A 27,753-nucleotide genomic window follows, 5' to 3' on the forward strand; every position below is an offset into this window, starting at 1 on the left:
CTTAATCTAAGTCTTTCAACACTGACAAATAAAAATTATTACATGTCAGTCCATATGGTTAAGGAAAACGATGCAAGAAGTCAGGGTGAGGATTTACATGTCTGCCTTAAAAAGGGTTGGCATTGGTGTCCCTCAAAGTTGCTTACAGGGACCACTTATTTTTTCTTCTTCAGTGTAACAGTAGGAGGTGGGTCTGGATAGCTGCAAGTACTGATGATTGCATACTGTTAGCATATTTCCTGCATTAAAAGATGGCAAGGATCTTCAAGGTACTTACAAAAAATACATACCTGGTTCAGTGATAACCTCATCCTTTGTCAGTAAATACTGTGCTGAGAAAAAGCTATCAAAAAGGGCATTTGTTTTGATTACAGAATACGTGTTCAATCATAACAAAGTGACTAGTGGTAAAGAGCTGAGGAAATTGATAGACAAAAATTGAAACTTCTAATAGATACGAAAACTGTCACAACTTTTCTAGTAAAACTCTATTACAGGATATATTTATTTCCTTTTATAGATTGTACTCTGCAAGTTGTCACATAAATAGTACAGTTGTGTACACTTACCATAAATGTAGATGTTCAAGTGTATTCACTGTTGCAGTCATCACATTTGGGTTATCTGCTTGCAGTAGCCCTCAGTTGGCCTGATTATCAAAGTCTTGGGTCCTGCATCAGTTGCTGTCTCATCTTCTTTGACATCAGGTAGTCAGGGGTATAAAGCATGTAGCCGATGCCATTACATCAATTTTTCTTGCCCAGATGTCAGGTGCCCCCCTAATGGGAAGCAATTAAATATATATATATATACAAGGTTATACCTCCAACAAAGAAGCAAATACACCAAAAAGCTTTTAAGCATAGAAAAGGAGAGTATAGGTATAGCCAAAAGAAGTCGGGGGGCTGGAGGGAGGGTAACCAGGACTGCAACAGTGAATACACTTGAACATCTACATTTATGGTAAGTGTACACAACTGTACTATGTTCTTCATCTTTCACTGTTGCAGTCATCACATTTGGGTAGATTCCCAAAGCTAAGGATGGGAGGAGGAATTTAGATAGCATTAGAACCAGCTATAAGGCCCTGCAAGACTGCAGTGGCAAAGCCAGCTCTGGATTTAGAGAAAATTGGCAAATGGTAATATTTGGTGAAATTATGTACAGAACTCCAGGTAGCAGCTTCTAGGATGTCCCTAGTAGGGACACCTCTGAGAAAGGCTGTAGAGGTAGATGCAGCCTTGGTTGAATGGGGTTTAATCCCCTGTGGGATAGGTTTTCCATGGTGCTTATAGCAGAACTTAATGCAATGGCCTATTCATTTAGAAATGGTTTGCTTTGAAATAGCCTTCCCCTCTGCCCCGTCAGCAAATGCCACCAGCAGTTCAGATTTTTTTTGAGGTTTAGTCCTGTCCAAGTAAAAAGTTGTCTGTGCACATCTAAGGAGTGCAGTATCCAATGTTCATTGTGTTTCACTGTTGCAGTCATTACATTTGGGTAATCTGCTGGCAGGTTGCCCTCAGTTGGCCTGATTAACAAAGTCTTGGGTCCTGCGTCAGTTGCTGTCTCTTCTTCCATGACGTCAGGTCATCAGGGGTATGAAACATGCAGCCGACACCATTACGTCAGTCTTTCTTGCTGCGTGGTGCCCAAACCAGAAGCAGTTCGCAAGTGCCGATCGGCCGACTCCTGAAATTTTCATTTTCGAGTTTCAGAACTGAAGTCTTCAACTTAAAGCTTAGTACCCCGTTGGGGAAACTTTTTCTTGCTCCTTACCGATGTCAGTAAAAGTTAATAATTGTATTACTTGTGGGAAGCAAATACCACATAAGAATTTTCATTTGTACTGTATTCCTTGCCTAGGCCCTGACCACGACGTACCTTGCTGTCGGTTTTGTGTTTTATTTAATAAGCACACTATCCATCGTCGATACATTTTTGCTTCAAAATATTTCGGTTCTCGGTTTAATTATCCAGAAATGATGTCGGTTAGCCATCCGACCACCGGAATACTGAAAAAATGCAAAGAAAAACACAGAGACAGGCCCCTGAAGTCCAAAACTGCCGACGACGCTTCTCCTAAGCCCGTCACAGTTCGCCGGTACTCAGTGAGGCGCTTTTGCAGCCCCTGATACCCACTACTTCTGATTCACAGGCCTCTACTGAGACCCATTCGGAGTCTGGGATGCCGCAAGATGCTTCACATATGGAACCCACGGATGTCTCTACCTTGGATGGGTCCAGAGCCGCTGAGCAGGCACCGGCTTCTGAGGGTGTTTTCAGGCCTACAGATTTGCATATTAAACCGACTCCAGCCTAAATCTCGATCTATGTCTAAAAAACCGACACCCAGGCCACATGTTCAGGCCTCTATGCCTAAAAAACAAATTATCAAAATGGCTGAAGATTTAATTAATCTAATCAGGGGTAGTCAACCTCCCCCTCCAAGAGGCCTAGGATTGAATTTGACTATAAATCTTCTGAAAAGGACTGTTTCTTCTGACTCTTCTAATGATCTGGATTTGTCCATACCTACTTATGAGGACTCTGATGTAGATTCCATTCCCTCTGCTTCTCCGCCTGAGGATTTCTCTTTTGGGAAAACGTTACATACCTTAAGGGAGCATTTCCACTGGGAAAGTCAGGATTTCTCTGAATCCAAAAAGAGGCTTGGGGATTTCCTTCTTCCTCAGCATAGGCCTTTGGCTGTACCTCCTGTACTAGATATTGTTGATGATGTGTTTTCGGAATCCAGTTTGGCCCCTGATTCCTTGCCTCCAGCCCCTAGCAAACCAGACAGGTACTACAAGGTTCCTGAGTCCCACAAATTCCTTTTCAAAAATGCTGTTGCAGACCCTGAAACCATTTCTCAGGGGCCCAAAAATCCTACCCCTTCTGATAGAGACTCCAGGGTGCTGGATAGATGGGGTAAAAAGGTTTATACTTCTGCAACCTTAGCAATTAGGGCTTTAAACTGTCAATTCCATATGTTAAAATATCAACAGCATATCATGGGACTGCTTAAACAGAAAATGATGTTGATTTCTGACTGTGTGGAGAATAAAGATTTGCAGGATTTATTGCATTCAGCTGAACAAGTTGGCAAACATACTTTGCAATGTGATTTTGATTCTTTAGAGGCCTCTTGTAGGGCTGCTGTTACTGGGTCTGTGCTTAGAAGGCATGCTTGGCTTAAGGAGCAATCTCTGCCTGATCATGTTAAAGCAAAACTTTTGGATGCTCCTTTACAGCAGGATCGTTTATTTGGCAATAAGGCTGAAGAAGTTCTAAAAAAGATGGAAGATATGGCTAAATCTATGCAAACTGTGAAGGATTTCTTACAAGTGCAATCTCTTAGATTTAGTAGGCATTGGCCTACTAAGAACTGGTCCTTTCCAGCTCCTTCCAGAGCCACTACAGCCAAACCCAGACATTCCAAAACCACCAGGTTTCAGTCCCAAGGGACTTTTAGAACTAAACAATGGGGTGCTTCCACTTCCAAATCTGGAAACAAGGCACCACCCTATGGTAAACAGTCTCAATGACTTCCCTTTGAAATTACCAAGCACTTACCTCTTAGCTGCCCCTTTGGGGGGAAAACTGGCTCTTCATTCAAGAAACTGGCAACTTATAACCCAGGACAAATGGGTTTTAAATATAGTGTCCCAGGGATACAGATTTCATTTCCGCACACTGCCAACTCCAAACGGGTGGCCAGACCTGCCCCCAAATCAGTGGGCAGAGGCTCAGAAACAAGTACTTTCCCTCCTAAACTTGGGGGCTATTCAACTAGTACCAGAAGAGGTAAAGGGACAAGGTTTCTATTCCAGACTTTTCCTGGTACCCAAAAAAGACAAATCATGGCGTCCAATTCTGGACCTCTCTACTCTAAATACCTTTCTGGACATTCCAAAATTCAAGATGCTGACTCTTCACCAGTTACTTCCTATGCTAGGCAAGGATGCCTGGTTGGCAACTCTTGACTTAAAAGAGGCTTACCTGCATATCCCAATCAGAGAATCTTGCAGAAGATTCCTACGCTTCAAAATGGGCTGCATGCATTATCAGTTCTCTGCATTGCCCTTTGGCTTGTCTACTGTGCCCAGAGTATTCACAAAGTGCCTGGCTCCAGTAATTGCATTTTGCAGATAAAGGAATATTCAGATATATCCATACCTGGACGATTGTCTAATTCAGGCAGAAAACCAGGCCATTCTTCTAAAACATCTGGTGTTTGTAAAAAGAGTTCTAAGCTGCCTAGGGTACACCATAAATGAAAAGAAATCTCAACTGGTACCCTCTCAAAAAATTACATTCCTGGGTGCAAGCTTGAATACAACTGCCCAGATGGCTTTCCTTATGCCAGAAAAGCAAATTCATTTGGTGACTTACTTCAAACAAGTGGCCACAAAAACCCTGCTATCTGCAAGGCAAATACTGCAAGCCTTGGGGTTCATGGCCTCATGCATTCTTCTAATTCCATATGCAAGACTGCATATGAGGAAACTTCAGTGGTACTTAAAAAGTTTATAGAGCCAACATTGTCACAGCCTGGAAACAATGATTCCTGTCATACCTTGCCTGCGCCTAGAGTTCCTATGGTGGGCAGAGGCCTGCCACCAAAACAAGGGACTGCCATTCACACCACCCCCTACCACCCAAACCCTAACTACAGACGCATCAGATTATGCACGGGGGCTCATCTGGCAGGGAAGTGCATTCAGGGTAAATGGAGCCCAAATCAAATGCACCTTCATATCAATCAAAAAGAAATGCTAGCTGTATACAATGCACTGACAGCCTTCAAGGACTACCTTCATCCAGGACAATTACTGATAAAGACGGATAACACCACGGTTATGTGGTACATAAACAAGCAGGGGGTACACATTCCTACCCCCTCTGCAGACTAGCTATGGCATTGTGGAACACGGCCTTGAGCTACCAAGTACAACTACAAGCTCAATTCCTGCCAGGAAAGCAGAATGTTCTGGCAGACAATCTAAGCAGAAATCTCATAGACCCTCACGAATGGAAACGAACCACAGATTTTCAACATGTTGACACACAAATGGGGGAGCCTAGACATAGATCTTTTTTCCTCACCCCAGAACTACCAGTTGGACAAATTTTGCACAAGAACTCATCACAAAAAAGCCTGGAAAGTGGATGCTCTGTCCTTCAGCTGGAAAAACCTATCAGTCTATGCCTTTCCCCCTCTGCCTTTGCCCACCAAAGTTCTACTAAAAGCCAAACAGGACAAACCAAAAATTATTTTGATTGCTCCAAACTGGCCTCATCAACACTGGTACCCACTCCTGCGCAGTGTGTCACACAGTTCGCTGTGGCACCTGCCTCAGACACCTTCCTTACTGTCTCCGCAGGAGAACCAAATTATGCACCCTCAGCTCCAAACATTGAATCTTGCAGCCTGGCTAATCACTTAAATTCACCCTTAGCATCCTTCAGCAAACCTGTGATGGATGTCATTTTGGAGGGGAGAAGAGCTAGTACTAGAAAATCTTTTGCTGACAAATGGAAAATATTCTGTGCCTGGAATCAATCTCAAGGGATGAGCACAGCAGTGCCCAATTTACTTTAGATTTTGCAATACTTATCTGAAATGATTCACAAGGGCCTGTCTTTTTCTTCCATAAAAATCCATGCCTCAGCCATTTCAGCTCATTACAACACCCCCCCTCTTCTCTCATCCTCTTCTAAAGCAGTATCTCAGAGGGGCCAAAAACTTGAGAACACCCAGGAGAGCTCCAACCCCTGCCTGGGACCTTAACTTTGTATTGGAGAAACTCACTCTTCCTCCTTTCGAGCCAGCTGCAACTGCAGACTTAAAATTTCTTTCCTGGAAAACAGCCTTCCTTTTAGCAATCACTTCAGCTAGAAGGATATCTAAATTACAGGCCCTTATGGCAGTGGAGCCTTTCATCATCTTTCAGGCGGACAGGGTGTCACTCAGGACCAATCCATCATTCATGCCCAAGGTGATATCCAGTGTGGCTCTTAATCAGTCCATTCATTTGCCAACTTTCTTTCCCAATCCACAGAACAACGGAGAGCAGATTCTGCATCCATTAGATGTACACAGACAACATAGATTCTACTTGGACAGGACTAAATCTCGAAGAAAATCTGAACAACTGCTGGTAGCATTTGCTGCAGAGTCAGAGGGGAAGGCTATTTCAAAGCAAACCATTTCTAAATGGATTAGCCATTGTATTCATTTCTGTTATAAGCACCATGAAAAACCTATCCCCCAGGGGATCAGATCTCATTCCACCAGGGCTGCATCTACTTCAGCAGCCTTTCTCAGAGGTGTTCCTACCAGGGATATTCTAGAAGCTGCTACCTGGAGTACAGTTCATATTTTCAACAAGCATTATCACTTACCTGTTTTCTCTAAATCCAGAGCTGGCTTTGCCACTGCTGTTTTGCAGGGCATTATAGCTGGTCCTAATGCTGTATAAATCCATCCTCCCAACCTTAGCTTTGGGAATCTACCCAAATGTAATGACTGCAACAGTGAAACACGATGAACACAGTACAGTTGTGTACACTTAATCATAAATGTAGATGTCCGAGTGTATTCACTGTTGCAGTCCTGGTTACCCTCCCTCCAGCCCCCTGTTTTTCTTTTACTATACCTCTTCTTTTTTTACTATGCTTAAAAACCTTTTTGGTTTATTTGCTTTTGTTTGGAGGTATATTTTTGTGTTTCTAATTTTATATATATATATATATATATATATATATATATATATATATATATATATAGCTGCACATTTGGGGGGGCACCTGACATCTGGGGCAAGAAAAACTGATGTAATGGCGTCGGCTGCATGTTTTATACCCCTGACGACCTGACGTCATGGAAGAAGGGACAGTAACCGACGCAGGACCCAAGACTTTGTTAATCAGGCTGACTTTGGGTAACCTGCCAGCAGATTACCCAATGTAATGACTGCAACAGTGAATACACTCGAAAATCTATGTTTATGGTAAGTGTACACAACTGTACTTTCCCCTTTGTTCTGTGGATTAGAAAAGATGGTTGGCAAATGAATGGACTGATTAAGAGCCACACTGGATACCCCTTGGGCATAAAGGAGGGATTGGTCCTGAGGGACACCCTGACCGCATGAAAAATGATGAAAGGCTCCACTGCCATAAGGGCCTGTAATTCAGATACCCTTCTTGCTGAAGTGATTGCTAAAAGGAAGGCTGTTTTCCAAGAAAGGAATTTTAACTCTGCACTTGCAGCTGGCTCAAAAGGAGGAAGAGTGAGTTTTTCCAATACAAAGTTAAGGCCCCAGGCTGGAGTTGGGGCTCTCCTGGGTGGCCTTAAGTTTTTGGCCCCTCTGAGGAACTGCTTGAGCAGTGGATGAGAGAAGAGGGGTGGTTCTGTGTTGTAATGAGCTGAAATGGCTGAGGCGTGAATTTTGATGGAGGAAAAAGAAAGGCCCTTGTGAAGCATCTCCGTTAAGTATTGAAGAATCTGAGGTAAATTGGGCACTGCTGTGACCATCCCTTGAGTTTGGTTCCAGGCACAGAATCTTTTCCATTTTTCAGCATAAGATTTTCTAGTACAAGGCCTCCTTGCCTCCAAAATGACATCCAACACTTGTTTACTGAGGGATGGTAATGGAGAAATTAGGTAATTAGCCATGCTGCAAGGTTCAGGGTTTGAAGCTGAGGGTGCAGAATCTGGCTCTCCTGCTGTGACAGCAGGGTAGGGGTCTGAGGCAGGTGTCATGGAGCCAGCAGTGACCCACTGCACAAGAGGGGGTACCAGTGTTGGCATTGTCAGTCTGGTGCAATCAGTATCATCCTTGGTTTGTCCTGTTTGATCTTTAGGAGTACTTTGGAGAGGAGAGGAGAGGCAGAGGAAGAAAGGGATAAACTGATAGATTTTTCCAGCTGAAGGACAGAGCATCCACTTTCCAAGCTTATTTGTGGGAAGTCCTTGTGCAGAATTTGTCCAATTGGTAGTTCTGGGGGGAGGCAAACAGGTCTATATCTGGGCTCCCCCATTTGTTTATCAACATGTTGAAAGTCTTTGGTTCCAGTTTCCACTCGTGTAGGTCCATGAGATTTCTGCTTAGTTCGTCTGCCAGTGTATTTAGTTTTCCTGACAGGAATTGAGCCTGTAGATGCACTTGGTAGCTCAAGGCTGTGTTACACAGAGCCATGGCTAGTCTGCAAAGGGGGTAAGAATGGGTCAGTGGTGTTGTCCATCTTTACCATTAATTGTCCTGGAAGAATGTGGTCCTTGAAGGCTGTCAGAGCATTCTGTACAGCTAACATTTCTTTTTGACTGATATGCAGGTGCATTTGACTTGGGTTCCATTTGCCCTGAATGCACTTCCCTGCCAGATGAGCCCCCCCCCCCCCCCCATGCATAGTCTGATGCGTCTGTTGTTAGGGCTTGGGAGGCAGGGGGTAGAGTGAATGGTAGTCCCTTGTTTTGGTGGCAGACCTCTGCCCACCAAAGGAACTCTAACCGTAGGCAAGGTATGATAGGAATCATTGCTTCTAGATCCTGAGATGTTGACACCATAGGCTTTTTAGATACCATTGTAGTTTCCTCATATGCAGTCTTGCATATGGAATTAGTAGAATGCAGGAGGCCATGAACCTCAAGGCTTGCAGTATTTGCCTTGCAGATAGCATGGTTTTTGTGGCCATTAGTTTGAAGTAAGTTGTCAAATGAATTTGTTTCTCTGGCGTGAGGAAAGCCATCTGGGAAGGTGTGTTCAAGCTTGCTCCCAGGAATATAATTTGTTGACAGGGAACCAGATGTGATTTCTTTTCTTTTATGGTGCACCCCAGACAAGTTATCACCTTTTGTACAAATGCCAGATGATTCAAAAGTATGTCCTGGCTTTCAGCCTGAATTAGACAATCGCCCAGGTATGGGTATATTTGAATATTTCTTTGCCTACAAAATGCAATGACTGGAGCTAGGCACTTTGTGAATACCCTGGGCGCAGTAGATAAGCCAAAGGGCAATGCAGAGAACTGATAGTGCATGTAGCCTGCTTTGAAGTGTAGGTATCTTCTGCAAGATTCCCTTATTGTAATGTGCAGGTAGGCTTCCTTTAAATCCAGTGTTGCCAACCAGGCATCTTTGCCTAGCATAGGAAGCAATTGGTGAAGAGTTAGCATCTTGAATTTTGGAATCACCAAAAAGGTGTTTTGGATAGACAGGTCCAGGATAGGACGCCATGAGTTGTCTTTTCTGGGAACCAGGAAAAGTCTTGAGTAGAAACCTTGTCCTTTTTCCTCTTCTGGTACAGTTTGAATAGCCTTTATGCTTGAGAGAGAGAGAGTACTTGCTTTTGAGCCTCTGCCCACTGATTTGGGGATAGATCTGGCCAACCGTTTGGGGTTGGTAATGTGTGGAAGTGAAATCTGTATCCTTGGGAACTATATTTAAAACCTATTTGTCCTGGGTAATTAGCTCCCAGTTTTTTGCTTGCAGAGCAATTTTTTTCCCCTAAAGGAGCAGTCAGTTGAGAAGTGCTTGGAAGTTTTAAAGTTAAGTCATTGAGACAGTTTACCATAGGGGGGGAGTCTTACTACTCCCTGATTTGGAAGTGGGAGCCCCCCACTGCTTAGTCCTGTGCATACCCTGGGACTGAAGCCTGGGTGTTCTGCTGGTTCTGGGTTTGGACTGAGAAGGCCTGGAAGAGGCAGGAAAGGCCCAGTTCTTAGAGGGCAAATGCCTACTAAATCTTGGAGGCTGTACTTGTAGGAAATCTTTAACAGTTTGCATAGATTTAGCTTTTTCCTCCATCTTTTTAAGAACTTCTGCTTTGTTGCCAAACAGGTGGTCCTGATTTAAGGGAGCATCCAGCAATTTAGCTTTAACATGATCTGGCAAAGATTGCTCCTTAAGCCAAGCATGCCTTCTAAGTACAGACTGAGTGACAGCAGCCCTGCAAGATGCCTCTAGTGAATCAAAACCACATTGCAAAGTATGTTTTCCAACCTTTTCAGCAGAATGCATTAAATCCTGTAAATCCTTATTTTCAGCACAGTCAGGAATCAACATCATTTTCTGTTTAAGTAATCCAATAATATGCTGCTGATACTTTAACATATGAAACTGGCAATTTAAGGCCCTGATGGCCATCTATCCAGCGCCCTGGAGTTTCTATCAGAGGGGGTAGGATTTTTGGCAGTAGTAGCCTTAATGCCCTTGGGTACCTGTGAAATGGTCTCAGGATCCACAGTAGGATTTTTAAAAAGAAACTTGTGAGAGTCAGGAACCCTGTAATATCTATCAGGTTTTCTGGGAGCAGGAGGTAAAGAGTCAGGGGCCAAACTAGATTCCGAAAAGGCATCACTAACAGTGTCTGGTACAGGAGGGATAGCTAAAGGCCTGTGCTGGGGTAGGAGTTAGAAATCCCTAAGCCTCTTTTTAGAATCAGAGTAATCCTGGCTTTCCCAACGAAAATGCTCCCTAAAAGTATGCAAGGTTTCAACAAAACAGAAATCCTCTGGGGGGGAAGCAGAGGGAATAGAGTCCTCTGCATCAGAATCCTCATAGGTAGATATGGGTAACTCCTGGTCATCAGAGGAGACAGAAATTTCAGAATCCTGGTCAGAAGTATCATAAGCAAACTCAGTCCTAGGTCTCTTAGAGGGTGAAGGTTGGCTTCCCCTGATTAAAGTAATAAGGTCTTCAGTCATTCTTATCATTTGTTCTTTAGGCATAGAGGCCTGACCATGCGGTCTGGGCGTCAGTTTTCTAGGCATGGTTCAAGTTTTAGGCCTTGAAGAAGAAGATGATGTCAGTTTAATATTCAAGTGAGTAGGATGAATACACCCTCAGAAGCTGGTGCCTGCACAGCAGCTCCGGACCATTTCCAAGGTAGAGACATCTGCAGGTTCCACAGATGAAGCATCAAGCGGCATACCGGACTCCAAATGGGTCTCAGTAGAGACCTGCGAATCTGAAGTAGCAGGTATCATGAGCCACGAAAGCACCTCACTGAGTACTGACAAACTGTCGACTGGCTTAGGAGAAGCGTTGTCGGCAGCTTTGGACCTAAGCAGCCTGTCTCTGTCTTTATCTTTGCGTTTTTTTGGAATGTCAGTAGTCTGATGGCTTTCCAAAGACATATCTGGATAATTGAACCGAGTACCAAAATATTTAGAAGCGTAAATATATCAACGACAAATAGTTTGTTGCTTAAATAAGGCACAAAACTGACAGCGAGGTATGTCGTGGTCAGGGTCTAGGTGAGGAATACAGTACGAATGAAAATTTTATGAGGTATTTGCTTTCCACAAGAAATACAATTATTGACTTTTACTGACGCCGGTTTAGAGCAAGAAAAAGTTTCCCCAACAGGATACTTAGCTTTAGTTGAAGACTTCAGTTCTGAAACTCAAAAACGAAAATTTCAGGAGTCGGACGACCCGCACTTGCGAACTGCTTCTGCTTCGGGCACCGTACAGCAAGAAAGACTGATGTAATGGCATTGGCTGCATGCTTTATACCCCTGACTACCTGATGTCACGGAAGATGAGACAGCAACCGATGCAGGACCCAAGACTTTGATAATCTGGCCGACTGAGGGCTACAGCAAGCAGAATACCCAAATGTGATGACTGCAACAGTGAAACCCAAAGAACATCCACTGCTGTTCAAATTACAGAATCTTCCGAAAACTAATTAGTGTGTAAATATTGGTTATTGCAAAAATAGCTTGTAGATGTGCCATTCTGTTACTTAAAACATTTTAGTACACAGTCTCCAGTGATTAAATGTAGAATTTTTGATTAACAGAAAAACTATCACAGCAATTTAAACCTTTACCAGTCTTTGTCTACCAAAGTTGGAAAAGCATTTGTAGCCCATCTAATTTTAAAAGGCATATTAGCCACTTGCTAAGCAGTCACAATGTGAAGTCATAGTCTTCCAATACCTACTAGTATAATACTGTTGGAGAATGTAGGTGCCGCTAAATATCTAAAGGTCCACTCGTCAACTCAAACTGAGCAAACTGTAATAATAATAATAATAATACGAGTGAGTAGCCACCACGATAATTAAGTAAACATGGCTGTTGAATTTATTAACATTTATTGCACAGTACAAATAAAAAAGATGAGCGCTTTCGCGTACTGCCAGGTACGCTTCATCAGATCTTAAAATACATCCATTCAAACTTCCTTTTATATAAAAACAAGGAGGAATAATACTTTCATATTAACCAATTAATTAATTAATCAAGCAATTGCTTAAAATCAGAAATTACTTAGATGCACTCAGTAGTTCATCAACACTCTAACTACAGTTGCAAATCTGCAGGCATACATTGCAATCACAGTTGCTCAAATACACTAAATAATTCATAAATGCTCTAACCACAGCTGCAAATCTGCCGACATACACTACATCATCTCAAGAATATAATGTAAAATAACGCATTTATAAAATGAAATAAATAAATAAATATTAATAATCACACCTTCCTAAACAAAAATACACACTAAAAATACAACTAAATAAAATGTACAATTAATTGATTATTAATATTTATTTATTTATTTATTTCATTTTTTAAATGCGTTATTTTACATTATATTCTTGAGATGATGTAGTGTATGTCGGCAGATTTGCAGCTGTGGTTAGAGCGTTTATGAAGTACTTAGTGTATTTGAGCAACTGTGATTGCAATATATGCCTGCAGATTTGCATCTAAGTAATTGTGATTTTAAGCAATTGCTTGATTAATTAATTAATTGGTTAATATGAAAGTATTATTCCTCCTTGTTTTTATATAAAAGGAAGTTTGAATGGATGTATTTTAAGATCTGATGAAGTGTACCTGGCAGTACGCGAAAGCACTCATCTTTTTTATTTGTACTGTGCAATAAATGTTAATAAATTCAACAGCCATGTTTACTTAATTCTCGTGGTGGCTACTCACTCGTATTATTATTATTATTAGTATAATACTGTCTAATGTCTTCCTGTCTAATTATGGTAATTTATAGTGGTGTTAATATTTTAATTATTACTGAATACGCATTAGTCTTAATGTCATTCAAAATATGTGTACATTGTTATATCTTGCACAGGGACCAAAGCAACTTAATTTCGTTCAGCTTGGAGTACTTTCTATATCTAATCAACAATAAAATTTACTTTGAAAATCTGATTCCTTGCTAGGAAAATCATCTGGTTGAAATGCTAAATTGCCATTATATTCTGTTTCTTTTACGTTACTTTGAGGTTACATGTGTCTGGTCTATAAGGTAGTGCCTGATATGTTTGCCCAACTTGTCATGTACAGCTAAGGTGTTATAATTCCACACTGAAGGGACAAATCTTTTTCCTGTTTTCTTGGTTTATGGGATGCATCAGCTTTTAACACTGAAATTTGCTACATTCCATCACTACCCATTTGCAGGTGCTAAGTACAGGCCACTGCAACAGTGCTCATCAGAGATTATCCGAAATGTTAATAGCCTTTAAGATTTCTGGATCTTTCCACCCAGTCTCCTGACAAATGTTAATTTACTTCAGAATACTTTTTCATCCCCAGATAAATATATTTGTTCCTGTCACTTCCTTCTGAGATAACAACAATAGTGTATATGCAAATGTGTACTGAAACACCTTTGTAGGTCTGATGCTGCTCACATGCAAAGCTCAGCTTCTGCCTTTTGATCTGTGGTTTGAAGTGTGCATATGTGTAAATATACATAAAAATATACATATATAGACATAAAAAAGATAGGCTTGTATACTGACATACATATACATTTTATACAAAGCCATGTATATAGGTATAAATAGATGCAGACAAATGTACTCATATGTGCATGCCATCGTAAATATAAGCAAGCATACAGACTAGCATATACGTAGACATGTACAGCCCTGCATACATGTATACATATAATCATACATACAAACAGCCATAGGAATTCAGCTGTGCACAAAGGCATGAGTATAAACATACTTTCAGACGTACATACACACGTACGAAAACAGTCTGAACATTGTATACACATAAAACATGTATGTATATACTGAAATGTGTTTATATTTGCAGACATATGAATGTTTATTTTGTTTTGTTGAGAACCCTTTTAAGGGATGCTTTGTGGAGGATTAAAAAGCACTGTTGAAAAAGGAGTGCAACATTTCATTCTTTCAACTGGGTAAGTGTAATCCTTTGAAGACCCTTTTCATTCCAGACTTGAGACAGAAGGGCCAAGAGTAAACATTATTTATGTAAGGTCAGTTTAGAGTAGCCAGTCAGAAAGTGTGATTTTTGGGAGGTAGGAGGAAATGGGTATAGCCAGAAAAAGGTACTCACAGAGATGGAGAGAACGTATACACACGCACTCTGTTTTACATGTTATGATTGAACTCCATCCCTAGAGGTGGGAGGGGGAAAAAAAAAACTGCGGAGTTATTCTATGACCATCTCTTGTGTGAAAAGTGAGGTGTTGAATGCTTCATTTCCTGACTGCAGTTGACAGTTTATAAACAAAATAATATAGTGACATAACGAAAAGTAAAACCATTAGCAATATGTGAAATGGTGATCTTAATGTTTCCAGCGTTTATCCAGACTGTGCTTAGTCTACAGAATTATTAACTTCATGTAGCCTTGTTTACCAAGTAATGAGACTTGGGGACAGTGCAGATGCACTTTAGATGACATGAAAACAGGCAGAACACCATCTGGTCAGTAAGATGCTTTCTCCAGCTTATATTTAAAAGATTTCAGGACCAGATTGCTTTGAATTTCAGTAGGGAAATTATTCAAGATGCCAGGAATTACCGTGGTAAATGCTATGTCAGCTATTTCAGTCTATTCTTTGGGAAATTTCTTGTTCAGCTTGGCAGCTCTGTTACTTAGTTGTAGTGGGGAGGTGTGTTTTTGTGTTTGTGTGTGTGTGTGTGTGTGTGTGTGTGTGTGTGTGTGTGTGTGTGTGTGTGTGTGTGTGTGTAGTATTCCTACATAGTTTATATGGTGTAGTATGTACAAGATACTTAACCACAGACTGTCAAGTCTGTATATGATACAAGAGTTTATCTCTGCCAAGTCAGGGTCAGGGCAGTGATGGGTACATTGTTTCCATGCTGTTAACCTGACTGTTTCTCAGTGAACTCCCTCAGGTCTTGCAGTCATTCTCTAAGAGGAAGGTTTGGACAATTTTACAGTACAATAGTATGGGCAGGACAGTTAGTGGAGTTACGTGTAGCCTGGCCTCTCCAGTGAAGTTTATAATTTTTTTACACCAGTTTATTATGATTCTATACTAAACAACTATGTATACTTAGTTAACTGCATCTTTTGCCTTCTCAGTGTTACTTGTTTATGTTCAATATGGTTTAGTTATGTCAAATGATGCTTTTATAATTATTGTTTCCAGTCATATACCAACATGTTTGAAACAGCCTCCATTCCAGATGCTCCAAGGCTGACATTTAAGGACTTGACCCCACTCTGAAGGTTGCTGTCCCAGCCTGTGCCCTATTAAGATACAAAATGCAGGCTGCTTGGTTCTTAATCTGTCCTCAGGTAGCCTAGCTGTTAGCATCAGGAGTTGCACTCCCAGAAAAAAAAGAAAGAGCAAGTATCCTCCCACAGACAACTCAGTTTCACACATGAAGAAAGATGGCCTATTGTATTCCATGCAGATGTCTTCTTTACGTTATGATGGAGAAATCAAAATGACTACCTCATTGGTTTCTCATTCCAGAGGGATTCTCCTTCAGAGAAACTTTAAATCTGATAAGGGGAGCATTTCAAGTTCAGGGAAGGAAAGGGAGTTGCAAAGTCACATAAAGAATACCTAGATGTTCTTCATGTTTCACTGTTGCAGTCATTACATTTGGGTAATCCTGCTGGCAGGTTGCCCTCAGTCGGCCTGAATTCCAAAGTCCTGGGTCCTGCGTCGGCTGCTGACGCCCCTTCCCTGACGTCAGGTCGTCAGGGGTATAAAAGATGCATCTGACTCCATTTTCTTTAGTCTTTCTTGCCGCGCGGTGCCCGAAGCAGAAGCAGTTCGCAAGTACCAGTCGGCCAACTCCTGAGATTTTCGTGTTCAAGTTTCAGATCCGAAGTCTTCAATAAAGCTAAGTACTCCTTGGAGAAACTTTTTTCTTGCTCCAGACTGATGTCATAAAAACTAAATAATTGTAATTCTTGTGGAAAGCAAATACCTCATAAGGATTTTCATTCTTACTGTATTCCTTGCCTAGGCCCTGATCACAACGTTTCTGGTTGTCGGTTTTGTGCTAGATTTAACCAATGCACTATTAAGCGTAGGTATGATTTTGCTTTAAACTATTTTGGATGCCGATTTAATTATCCAGAAATGTCGTCGGATAGCCATCCGACTACCGGAGTTCACAGAAAGCGCAAAGAAAAGGAGAGAGATAGACAACCGATGCCCAAAAACGATGAAGCTTCTCCTAAGCCAGTCGCCGGTTCACCGGTTCTCAGTGAGGGGCTTTCGCAGCCCCTGACGCCCGCTACTTTAGAGTTGCAGGCCTCTACCGACTCCCACATGGAGTCGGCCATGCCGCTGGAAACTCAAGGTTTTGAGCCTCGGATACTATTCCTTCAGATGGGTCCGGAGCCACTGAGCAGGCACCGGCTTCTGAGGGTGTATTCAGACCTAAACATCTTTACATTAAACTGACTTCAGCTTCAAAGGCAAAGACTAAAGCAAAGAAACAAACTCAAGAGCCACGTGGTCAGGCCTCTATGCCCAAAAAACAGATGCTCAAAATGATTGAAGACTTGATTACCTTGATCAGGAGTTCCCATCCCCCTCCTGATAAGAGGCCTAGGCAAGAGATTGACTATGAATCTTCAGATGATTTCCATTTCTGATAATTCCTCTTCTGATCAGGAATATTCTCTTTTCCCCATGAGGATTCTGATGCTGAAGAATCTATACCTTCAGCTTCTCCTCCAGAGGACTATTCTTTTGGGGAAACCTTGCATACCATGAGGGAGCATTTCCACTGGGAGAGCCAAGATTTTTCAGAATCTAAAAAGAGGCTCGGGGATTTTCTTTTACTACCTCAACACAGGCCACTAGCCATTCCACCTGTGTTAGACATTGTAGATGATGTGTTTTCGGAGACTAGTCTTACCCCTGACTCCTTACCTCCAGCTCCTGTTAAGCCTGACAGATATTACAGGGTTCCTAACTCTCATAAATTCCTTTTTAAAAACCCTGCTGCAGACCCAGAAACTATTTCACAAGGTCCCAAAGGAGTTAAGGCTTCCACTGCAAAAAACCCTACCCCCTCTGACAGAGATTCTAGGGCTCTGGATAGATGGGGGAAAAAGGTTTACACATCTGCTACCTTGGCTATAAGGGCCTTAAACTGTCCGTTTCATATGCTCAAATATCAGCAACATGTCATGGCATTGCTTAAACAGAAAATGTTGTTAAACTCTGAATGTGCAGAATACAAGGAAATGCAGGATTTATTGCATGCAGCTGAACAAGTTGGAAAGCATACTTTGCAATGTGGTTTTGATTCTTTGGAGGCCTCCTGCAGGGCCACAGTTATGGGTTCTGTAATTAGGAGGCATGCTTGGTTAAAGGAACAAAATCTTCCTGATCATGTCAAAGTTAAATTGTTATGTGCACCTTTACAGCATGATACTTTGTTTGGTGTTAAGGCAGAAGAGGTGTTAAAGAAAATGGAGGACAAAGCTAAATCTATGCAAATTGTCAAAGATTTTTTACAAGTACAGCCACCTAGGTTTAGTAGACACTGGCCAACAAAGAATTGGTCCTTTCCTGTGTCAGACAGACCTCAAAGGGGCAGATCCAGATGCCCTAGAGGCAGATCCCAGGCGCAGGGTTCATACAGGTCTAAGCAGTGGGGTGCTTCTACCTCCAAAGTTGGAGAAGACAAATCACAACCATACAGGAAACAGTCCCAATGACTTCCCCCTGCCTGCACCAAGCACTTATCTCCTGGCAGCAGCCTTAGGGGGAAAATTAGCACTTTTTTCTCAAAATTGGCACATTATAACCCAGGACAAGTGGGTTCTAAATATCGTGTCACAGGGGTACAAGTTCCATTTCCATACCCTGCCAAAGGCAAACAGCTGGCCAGATCTGCCAAAAAGTCAATGGGCAGAGGCACAAAAACAAGTCTCATCCCTCATGGACATGGGGGCCATTCAACAAGTACCAGAGCAAGAGCAGGGACAAGGATTTTACTCAAGACTGTTCTCGGTACCCAGAAAGGACAAGACCTGGAGACCAATACTGGACCTTATCCCTTCTGAACACATTCCTGGATATACCAAAATTCAAGATGTTGACTTTGCAGCAGCTTCTGCCCATGCTGGGCAACGCTTGGCTTGTGACTCTAGACCTAAAAGAGGCATACCTGCATGTCCCAATCAGACAATTATGCAGAAGATACCTCAGATTCAAGGCTGGCTGAATGCATTACCAATTCTCTGCACTGCCCTTTGGCTTATCTACTACGCCCAGGGTCTTTACAAAGTGCCTGGCACCAGTAATTGCATTCTGCAGACAAAGAGGAATGCAAATAAATCCTTACTTGGACGACTGTCTAATTCAAGCAGAGAACAAGGACATTCTTCTACAGCATCTGGCATTTGTGAAAAGACTACTAATATGCCTAGGGTACACAGTCAACGAAAAGAAATCAAAACTAGTACCCTCTCAAGAGATAATATTCCTGGGTGCAAGCTTCAATACAACTGCCCAGATGGTTTATCTCATGACAGACAAACAAAGGCAACTGACTACCTATTTCAAAATGTTGGCAACAAAGGCCCAGTTATCTGCAAGAAAGATTCTGCAGGCTTTGGGATTCATGGCATCCTGCATCCTACTAATTCCATATGCAAGACTGCATATGAGGAAACCTCAATGGCACCTAAAAAGTGTTTGGACTCAACATTGCCACAGCCTGGAAACTATGATTACTCTCATTCCCTGCCTGTAACAGGAGTTTCGATGGTGGGCAAAGGCTTGTCACCAAAACAAGGGACAGCCATTTACATTACCCCCTGCCAGGCAGACACTAACAACGGATGCATCAGATTATGCCTGGGGGGCCCACATGGCAGGAAGATGCATTCAGGACACATGGACCTCAAACCAAATGCATCTACATATCAATCAAAAAGAGATGCTAGCTATTCAAAATGCCCTGACAGCCTTCAAGGACCTACTCCATCTGGGACAACTACTCATAAAGACAGACAACACCAAGGTCATGAGGTACATAAACAAGCAGGGGGGCACACATTCTTACCCCATTTGCAGACTAACCATGACTTTGTGGTACACAGCATTGACTTACCAAGTACATCTGCAGGCACAATTCCTGCCAGGAAGGAAAAATACTCTGGCAGACGAACTAAGCAGAAACCTCATGGATCCCCATGAGTGGCAGCTGGATCCACAAGTCTTCAGCACGATAACAAGGAAATGGGGATGCCCAGACATAGATCTATTCACCTCCCCTCACAACTACCAACTAAAAAGATTCTGCACAAGGATTTATAACAGACAAGCATGGAAAGTGGACGCCCTATCTTTCAGCTGGAAAAACCTTTCAGTGTATGCCTTTCCCCCACTGCCTCTCCTCCCCAAGGTACTCCTAAAGGTCAGACAGGAGAAGCCAAAAATGATACTAATTACCCCAGACTGGCCCCGCCAGTACTGGTATCCAATCCTAAGGAACTTGTCTCAATGCCCAGCTTGCAACTTACCTCAAAATACCTCATCTACTGTCCCAGCAAAACAATTAGATCCTGCACAGCCAACTCAGGACTTTAAACCTGGCAGCATGGCGGATAATGTAGTCATACAAAACATAACTCTCAGTAAAGCTGTGATGGATGTAATTTTGGAAGCCAGAAGGCCTAGTACTAGAAAATCTTATGCTGGAAAATGGGAGAGATTCTGTGCTTGGAACCAGGCACAAGGAACTGATACAGCTGTGTCAAATATTCCTCAGATTTTGCAATACTTAACTAAGATGCTGGACAAAGGCCTATCTTTTTCATCTATTAAAATTCATGCCTCTGCCATTTCGGCTCATTACAATACAGAGCCACCAATCTTTTCTCATCCCTTATTAAAGCAGTACCTCAGAGGAGCCAAAAATTTAAGGCCTCCAAGGAGATCACCAATGCCAGCATGGGACCTTAACTATGTCTTGGAAAAACTCACCCTGCCACCTTTTGAGCCAGCTGCTACTGCTGATATAAAGTTTTTATCTTGGAAAACAGCTCTGCTCCTAGCAATAACTTCTGCAAGATGAGTTTCAGAGCAAAAGGCACTCATGGCTGTGGAACTTTTTATAATGTTTTATCCAGACAGGGTCTCTCTGAGGACAAACCCAACATTTATGCCTAAGGTGGTGTCCAGTGTGGCCCTTAACCAAACTATTCATCTGCCAACTTTTTATCCAAATCCACAGAAGAAGGGGGAAATAATTCTGTAGTCTTTGGACATACACAGACAGCTTAGATTCTACTTGGACAGAACCAAAGTTTTCAGAAAGACAGAGCAATTACTAGTGGCATATGCTGCAGGATCACAAGGAAAGGCTATCTCAAAGCAGACTATTTCAAAGTGGATAGGCCACTACATTCATTTCTGCTACTTACACCATGGCAAGCCAGTGCCCAAGGGCATTAGGCCACATTCAACCAGAGCTGCAGCCACTTCATCAGCCTTTCTCAGGGGAGTACCAACCAAGGACATTTTAGAGTCTGCTACTTGGAGTTCAGTGCACACCTTTACAAAGCACTTTCATCTGCCACTCTACTCTAAATCAAGGACAGGCTTTGCCACTGCAGTTCTGCAGGGCCTCATAGCCAGTCTTAACACTGTTTAGCTCCAGCCTCCCAACCATAGCTTTGGGACTCTACCCAAATGTAATGACTGCAACAGTGAAACACGAAGAACATAGTACAGTTGTGTACACTTACCATAAATGTAGATGTTCGAGTGTATTCACTGTTGCAGTCCAGGTTACCCACCCGCCATCCCCCTTTCTTTTGATGGAACCTATCTTTCCTTCTTTGATTTATACAACCTATGTGGTGTATTTGCTTGTAGAGGAAGGTATAGTTTATATTGGTGCATGTATTTTGTTTTATATATATATATATATATATATATATATATATATATATATATATATATATATATATAAATTTTGGCTACCCTTTTAGGGGGCACCTGACATCTGGGGCAAGAAAAACTAAAGAAAAAGGAGTCTGACGCATCTTTTATACCCCTGATGACCTGACATCAGGGAAGGGGTGACAGCAGCTGACGCAGGACCCAGGACTTTGGAATTCAGGCCAACTGAGGGCAACCTGCCAGCAGGATTACCCAAATGTAATGACTGCAAAAGTGAATACGCTCGAACATCCACATTTATGGTAAGTGTACACAACTGTACTATCTCTTGGGTATCGAAGGCCAAAGACTGATGTTTCTTCTCCTGGATTCAGGCATTTTTTATGCTTTTGAGAATGCATTCCTAGAAGCACATTCTCAACCTCCTGCCACTTAGCAGATGGATAGGTTGATGTGGAAAAGTCTTAGAAAATGCTTTTTAATGTCAAGTTAAACATAAGAACTGATCCCTTGTTAATGCATAGAGTTGTATCAGAATAGGCACTTACTTAGGCTATATAGTTACCTGTCTTTTATCCCAGTCTGTAGAAAAGGGGAGAGACTATTGCCTGTGTTGGATGTGCGCTGGTAGCTGAGATATACAGAAAGATTTCAAGCAGTCTGAATAGCCTTTTATTTCATGCCAGACAGAGGATGTATCCAAACACTGTCAAAGTGGCTAGCTAACTGCGTTATTGTTTGCTATGCAAACAATGGAAAAATTGGGGGGTGGACAAGTGAGATCTCACTATATTAGAACAGCAGCTACAACCAAAGCTTTCCTTAGGAATGTTTCATCAACAATGTCTGCAAAGAGCCACCTGGACTGCCATACACATGTTTTCTAAACATTATAAGCTAGATTTTCAGTCCAGGAGTAGGGCAGGCTTTGCCACTGCAGTGTTACCAGCATTACTCACTGTGTTAGCTGAATATTCTGTTACTGTTCCTTTAGACACAAACAATATTGCATCAATAATCCTTATGAAGCATGCCAAAGACAGTAGGATTGTGTCATGTACTCTGTGTAAGTTGTAGAGGTTGGAGTAGAAGGCTGGCTGACTGATTGATGTAATATTAAACTTCCTCTTCCGTCTGGTTGCACTTTTCATTCCTTCCATCGGCTGGGGTAGTTGTGGAAGAGGACCTGAAGGTGACTTACTTTTATAACTTCTTAGAGGAAGAGCTCCTACACCTATGTGTTTCCTATCCTTTTTTATTTCTTCCATTAGACAAGACAGTGCTTAAAAAGCGTACCTTTAGAACCCTTCTGGTCCCCATGTGACCTTCAGAGCTGTGATCTTTTTCCTTATGCAAATCCATCCTCCTAGGTTTTACAAACTAAAGATGGGGAAAAAAAAAACATAAAAATGGTGAGGGCTGTTTTTCTTTTTAGTCATGCATCGAACAAATATTCTGAGCAGTAAAAAGAGTTTGGCTACACTCTGTCAAAGAGTTCTGGAATTAAAGCTGAAAGGCCAGGTGTCCATGTTGATTGGCTCATGGATTAGTACTAGGCTAACTGCCCTTGTGGGTCATTTTAAGCTTAGCCAATTACCTCATGGAAGAATCAAGCCCTGTACCTTGTATCTGTAAGGTACACACACTAACCATTATGCCAAATGCTGGAGGCTTGATGTGTCCCTTATTCACATGGGTAATGAATAATTTCTACTGTCATGGTAAATGCATTTACACCACATACTTTCCTTATGTAACCAGAGGGTGACTTGTATGAACTCTGACTTGAGATCTGTAAGTTTGCTTTTTTTTCTGAAAGAATGGCAATTTTAATAAGTCTGGTGTTTAACTGTTCTTCCTGACAAATGAATACATGCCTGTTCTTTTGTTCAGTGGATACATTTCCAAGGTGGCATATCCATTCTGGGGCTACTTATACTGTCATGCAACACAGATGAACAGATTGTCATTTGCATATTAAAACAGTGCATACATCATTTCACTTTTATTGCGTCATGGACAGAGGGTGAAAAGAAGAGTTGGCAGACCATAATGATCCTTGTCACACTGCTAGCACAGCTAGATTACGATGTGATGTTTCATCCGCTCCCTAAGCACTCCTTTGTGTTTATCTTATTTCTGAACCATCTGAAAGCCTAGACAAATGTTACACAGTTTATTTAAAAGGACTGCATGGTCAACTGCATAAGATGCTTTGTTAAGGCTTCAGAAGAGGTCAATAGTACATTCGCTGCTATCCATCTTAGATGAATGCCATTTGTGATTTTAATTAGTGCATTAATTGATTAATATTTAGCTTCCTTATAAACAGCTGCTTGACAGAAGGTCAACACTGAAATGTTCAGTATTGAAATGTGCAAACTCTAATGTGTGGTTTGGATACAAAATGCAGAAAATCAAAACTCTCTGATGAACTATTAACGCATTTTCTGAAATGGCACGGTGTCCCCCCACTCCTGCTGTGTACGTAAATCTTACATAGCTGTACCACAGAGTAAGGGGAATCCCCAAATATACTGCGAGTTCAAAATTAGTCTGCACGGAAACAGATTTACACATCAGTATTCATACACTTTAGTATTAAATAGTTCCACACCAACCTTCTGTCATGCTTTCTTTGAAACTCTCCATCTATGCAAAGCTGAAGGCATACATTCAGGCATATGGAAGGAGTATTCAGATGTGTGATTCTGACAAATAAAGCCTTGACTGCATCCAAGACTGATTAATGGCCTCAGAGCCGGAAAACCTGGTCAGGAATGGTGGGAGTGTGTGCCCTACATCCTCAGTGGAAGTAGGCCGCTGCACCCCACACTGATAATATCTGATGCAGGCTGTGTAAATGCCTCATGCACTGTATCACCCTGCATGCAAAGGTAACCAAGAAGCACCTTGTGTTGTGGTTTGTGGTGACATAGTGCATGCACCAAAAGGACCTGGCCCTGTAATTCCCACTGGGGGACCCTAAGCTGAAAACCTTGATGACTACCTGGTGATCTTGGATGAAAAGGAAAGAAGGGGTTCTGATTGTAAGTAAGCAAGTACTGGGTAGCAGAAAGGGGAAAACACTTTGGTATGTGTAAAGTCATGCATGTATCTATATATTCCTACTGAATGTAGGCATATATACCACTGTGCATGCAGATATGTATACATCAATGCATGCAGTCTTGGGGCATGTCATTACATAAATATGAACATGAATACATACGTGCATACATATTGGGTGTGTGTAATTATTACCATTAGCTTAAAAGAGCTAAACACTTTCTGCAGATTCCTTTTTATTATCTGACAAGGAAAGCTCAGTGTTAGGTATTAAATCAAACTGAGTGGTGGCAAACCACAGTTTCCAAGTATATAACTGTACATTTTTACTAGCATGTTAATGTCTGCAGTTCAGAATGTTTTGTACATGTACAGAACTTATATTTTATTTTGCTGTCTTTAACAGGTAGATGACAATGCCAGAGAAGATCTGAAGAAAGGACTCTCACTATACAACACAGAGAACAATGTCGGACTCAAGAGTGCATGGAACATTATTCAAGCAGAGGCAAGTGTCTCATGGTTTTTGCCGCAGTAGGTTATAGCATCCACATACACTTGGAAGTCCACTCCAAAAGCACATCTCCAGGGATTTAGTAGGTTAACCAGTGTGAGCACTGACCTCTGAATCTTTTGTGGGTGGCCCAACATGTAGTGATACTCCCTCCTGAATTAATGTACCAAGTGACAGTGTCTTCTTCCTCCTTCATTCATTTGGGGTTGTGGGATAGTTAAAAGCAAGAAAAGCTACCTTCCTAACACAGTGTTGTATGCTGTTTGGCTTGTCTAAAAGTGCTTCGTAATTTTATTTAAGAAATTACATGGCTTCTTTTATGTACTTGGGTGAGGTAAGCTACACAAATCTTGAGTCACTCAGCAGATAACTAACCTAACCAGTCAAAGCACTTGGTAGTCTGATCCAACTCTGACATGTATGATTGCAGAAATCGAGCAACAATATTACGAAATTTTTTTTACTATATGTTTGGCTGTAGTATGCTTAAATGCATTTGGATTCTGATCTGACCATACCATAAAGCGGAAGGAATTGCATTGAACAGCAGTCTTACTTTCAACCCAAGTCCTGATGGCACTGCATTTGTTTTTTTGTTTTATGATAGATTCTTCAGGTAGAGACTGTAGACATAACAATGTGAATCGTTCCTGTATTCACTAACGAAATTCGGGATTAGCTTAGTTTTCTTTTATGAATCAGCTCTGAACTGAGAAGGTAATGGATCCATACAGATGTAGTCCATCTCTAGAAACCTGACACTCAAACACATATACAAACATAAGTGTCTTATACCTGATTTGAGATGTTGGGGAGTGGTACCCGGAACCACTGAGCTTCTGATTTGTTGATCGATTATAGGCATTATATTTTATTGGTTCAGTAACTCTTATTTGAAAGTCTGTTAGCCATTAAAACATTAGCAATCAAGGGACAAACTTTGCAGTTAATAAAACTGTGATTAGTTTCTCACTAACTCAAGGCTACGGCCATGCACCTCATCTGTATAATCTGTATTAGCAAACACTTCACATTCTTACTAACCTAACCCCACATCATACTATCTGTTCCTTTCAATACCCGCCTTCTTCCCCTTCTTAGGGTGGACTTGTATCTTTTTATTTTTATTTTTATTTGTTAGCATAGACGATACTTGCTTCTCATGTTTTTGTATATGTATACTGATTGTCATATTTTTACATCACTGATGTCTTCTCATGCTTTATTGCATACTATGTATTCCACTATCAAACTGTACTTATATATGCTGTTTAATTAGATTTGTACAAATTTTTTTATTTGATGTTATTTAACTCTATGAAGTTTTTCTTCCCGGTCCTTTGTTGAAAATTGGTATTTATTACCCAGTTGGACTTTTCCTGTTAAAAAAAAAAAAAAGTCAGTAAATAAATAAATAAATAAATAAATAATGCTTCTTTAAATTGACACTATCTGCCTTTCAGGTCAGTTGTGGTTTCCCAGCTATGCAAAGAGACCAAGGTAACCCAAAATGGTCAGTGACAGGTACAGTCTTCATTAAAAGGGTTAGTAGTTAAAGGGCTAATAGGTGTCTTATTTAAAAAAGGTGTGCACACACACAATCACAAAAGTTTGCTGCTATCCACAGTTCCGATTTGTATTTATTGTTCTTGTAAGAGGTTTGCATTTTTTAGTTAGTAACGCAACTCTTTAGTAGTAGAATATAGAAATGAGGTGGCTTTTACTCAGTAAATGGCGCAGATACTGAGTCAGTCTATTTATTTCCATATGCTCAGCTGCTCTGTTTCCAAATTCAGTGTGGCAGCCTCACGTCATGGTGCTACATGAGTCTATGAGATTAAATGGTGCAGAAGCTGTACTGTTAGCAGGAAAAGGGGAAGTTCATGGTCTGATGCTCTGTCCATTGTGAACATTACATTTTAAAAGCAAGTGTTATTTTCCAAGCCTTTACCATGTAAAAGCTATATATGAAAAAAATCACAGTTAAGTAAAAGTTGAGATTAGCTTGGCCTTTATCTTCTGTCTTGTTAATTGTATGTTTTCTTTAATTAGTTAATACTTTTAAGAGTGGTGCAGAATGGATGTGTTCATCTGTGCATAGTTAGCTGTTTGTTGCCAAATGCTGCATCGTTGTAATTTTAAAGATACTGAACGTCAGTGATATCTCAAGCAGCGGAGCTCAAATGAGGAACTTCATCAGTCTACACCTATGTGTGCTTCAGAAATGGCTACTCAGTTTGTTGTCATATGCTGAGGTTTACAACTGTAAAAACGTCAGTGTGTTTCTCACCACTGTTCATTACTGCTGCTGACATTTGTGATCAGAAGCCCTCACAGGAGATCTGGTGCATTTTTGCCTGCAGTTATTCTTTTTAGTTTAGCCTGCCAAAAGTCTGAATTTTCATTCCTATTTTTAGTCTCACTCCTGCTACAAAATGAAGGAACATAATACAGCAGCTAGACTGCATTGTCCTTTACATTTGTGGTGAGTTAACATCCCTTACCCACTGTCCCAGTACCTGTACCTCTAGGCATTTCTCAGCTCCTCTTTTTCTGACACAAAAATCCATTTAAGAAGGTTATTTAACGTGTATTATCAGTCTTTCCTTAAGAAACAAACGAGTAAACAAATAAATAAACTTGTATTAGTTTCCCTGATTTATGTCCTTTCTTTTCCTCTGTAAAAGAGAATGATTGTAACAGGCACATCTGGGTGATCCCTCACAGTATATCTGCTGTCATGGACCTGAATGTTGCATCTTAGGTCAAGAGTGCAAAAAAATCAGTTTTAGCATCACTTGTACATGTTCATAAGTGGCAATAAGCTGTTAGCTTTGCTTAAGGCTCCTTAGAGTTCTTTCCTTCCATTTACTGATGCAATCATTAGGATGACAGTCTAAAAGGACCTGAGGCAGAGCCTCTCGCAACTGTCAGAGATACAGCCATATATGTTTTTCTTTGGTTTAATTCTCAGTTTTCTCTTTTTTGGGTGGAGGGCAAGGGAAGGA

At 41.3% G+C, this 27,753-nt stretch overlaps 1 protein-coding gene across 6 annotated transcripts in view; it reads left to right on the top strand.

Annotated features, from left to right (window-relative positions):
- TSPAN9 (tetraspanin 9) overlaps positions 1–27,753 on the top strand; it is a 2,052,609-nt gene that overhangs the window by 1,896,919 nt on the left and 127,937 nt on the right. For all 6 annotated transcript variants that reach the window (XM_044087579.1, XM_044087580.1, XM_044087581.1 and 3 more), the window contains one exon: positions 24,638–24,739. In XM_044087579.1, coding sequence (XP_043943514.1) covers positions 24,638–24,739 — 102 coding nt within the window. The remainder of the gene's footprint in view (positions 1–24,637; positions 24,740–27,753) is intronic.

This window comes from Protopterus annectens, chromosome 11.part0, assembly GCF_019279795.1.
Source record: "Protopterus annectens isolate FY-2018-M chromosome 11.part0, PAN1.0, whole genome shotgun sequence".
NCBI classification, from domain to species: Eukaryota; Metazoa; Chordata; order Ceratodontiformes; family Protopteridae; genus Protopterus; species Protopterus annectens.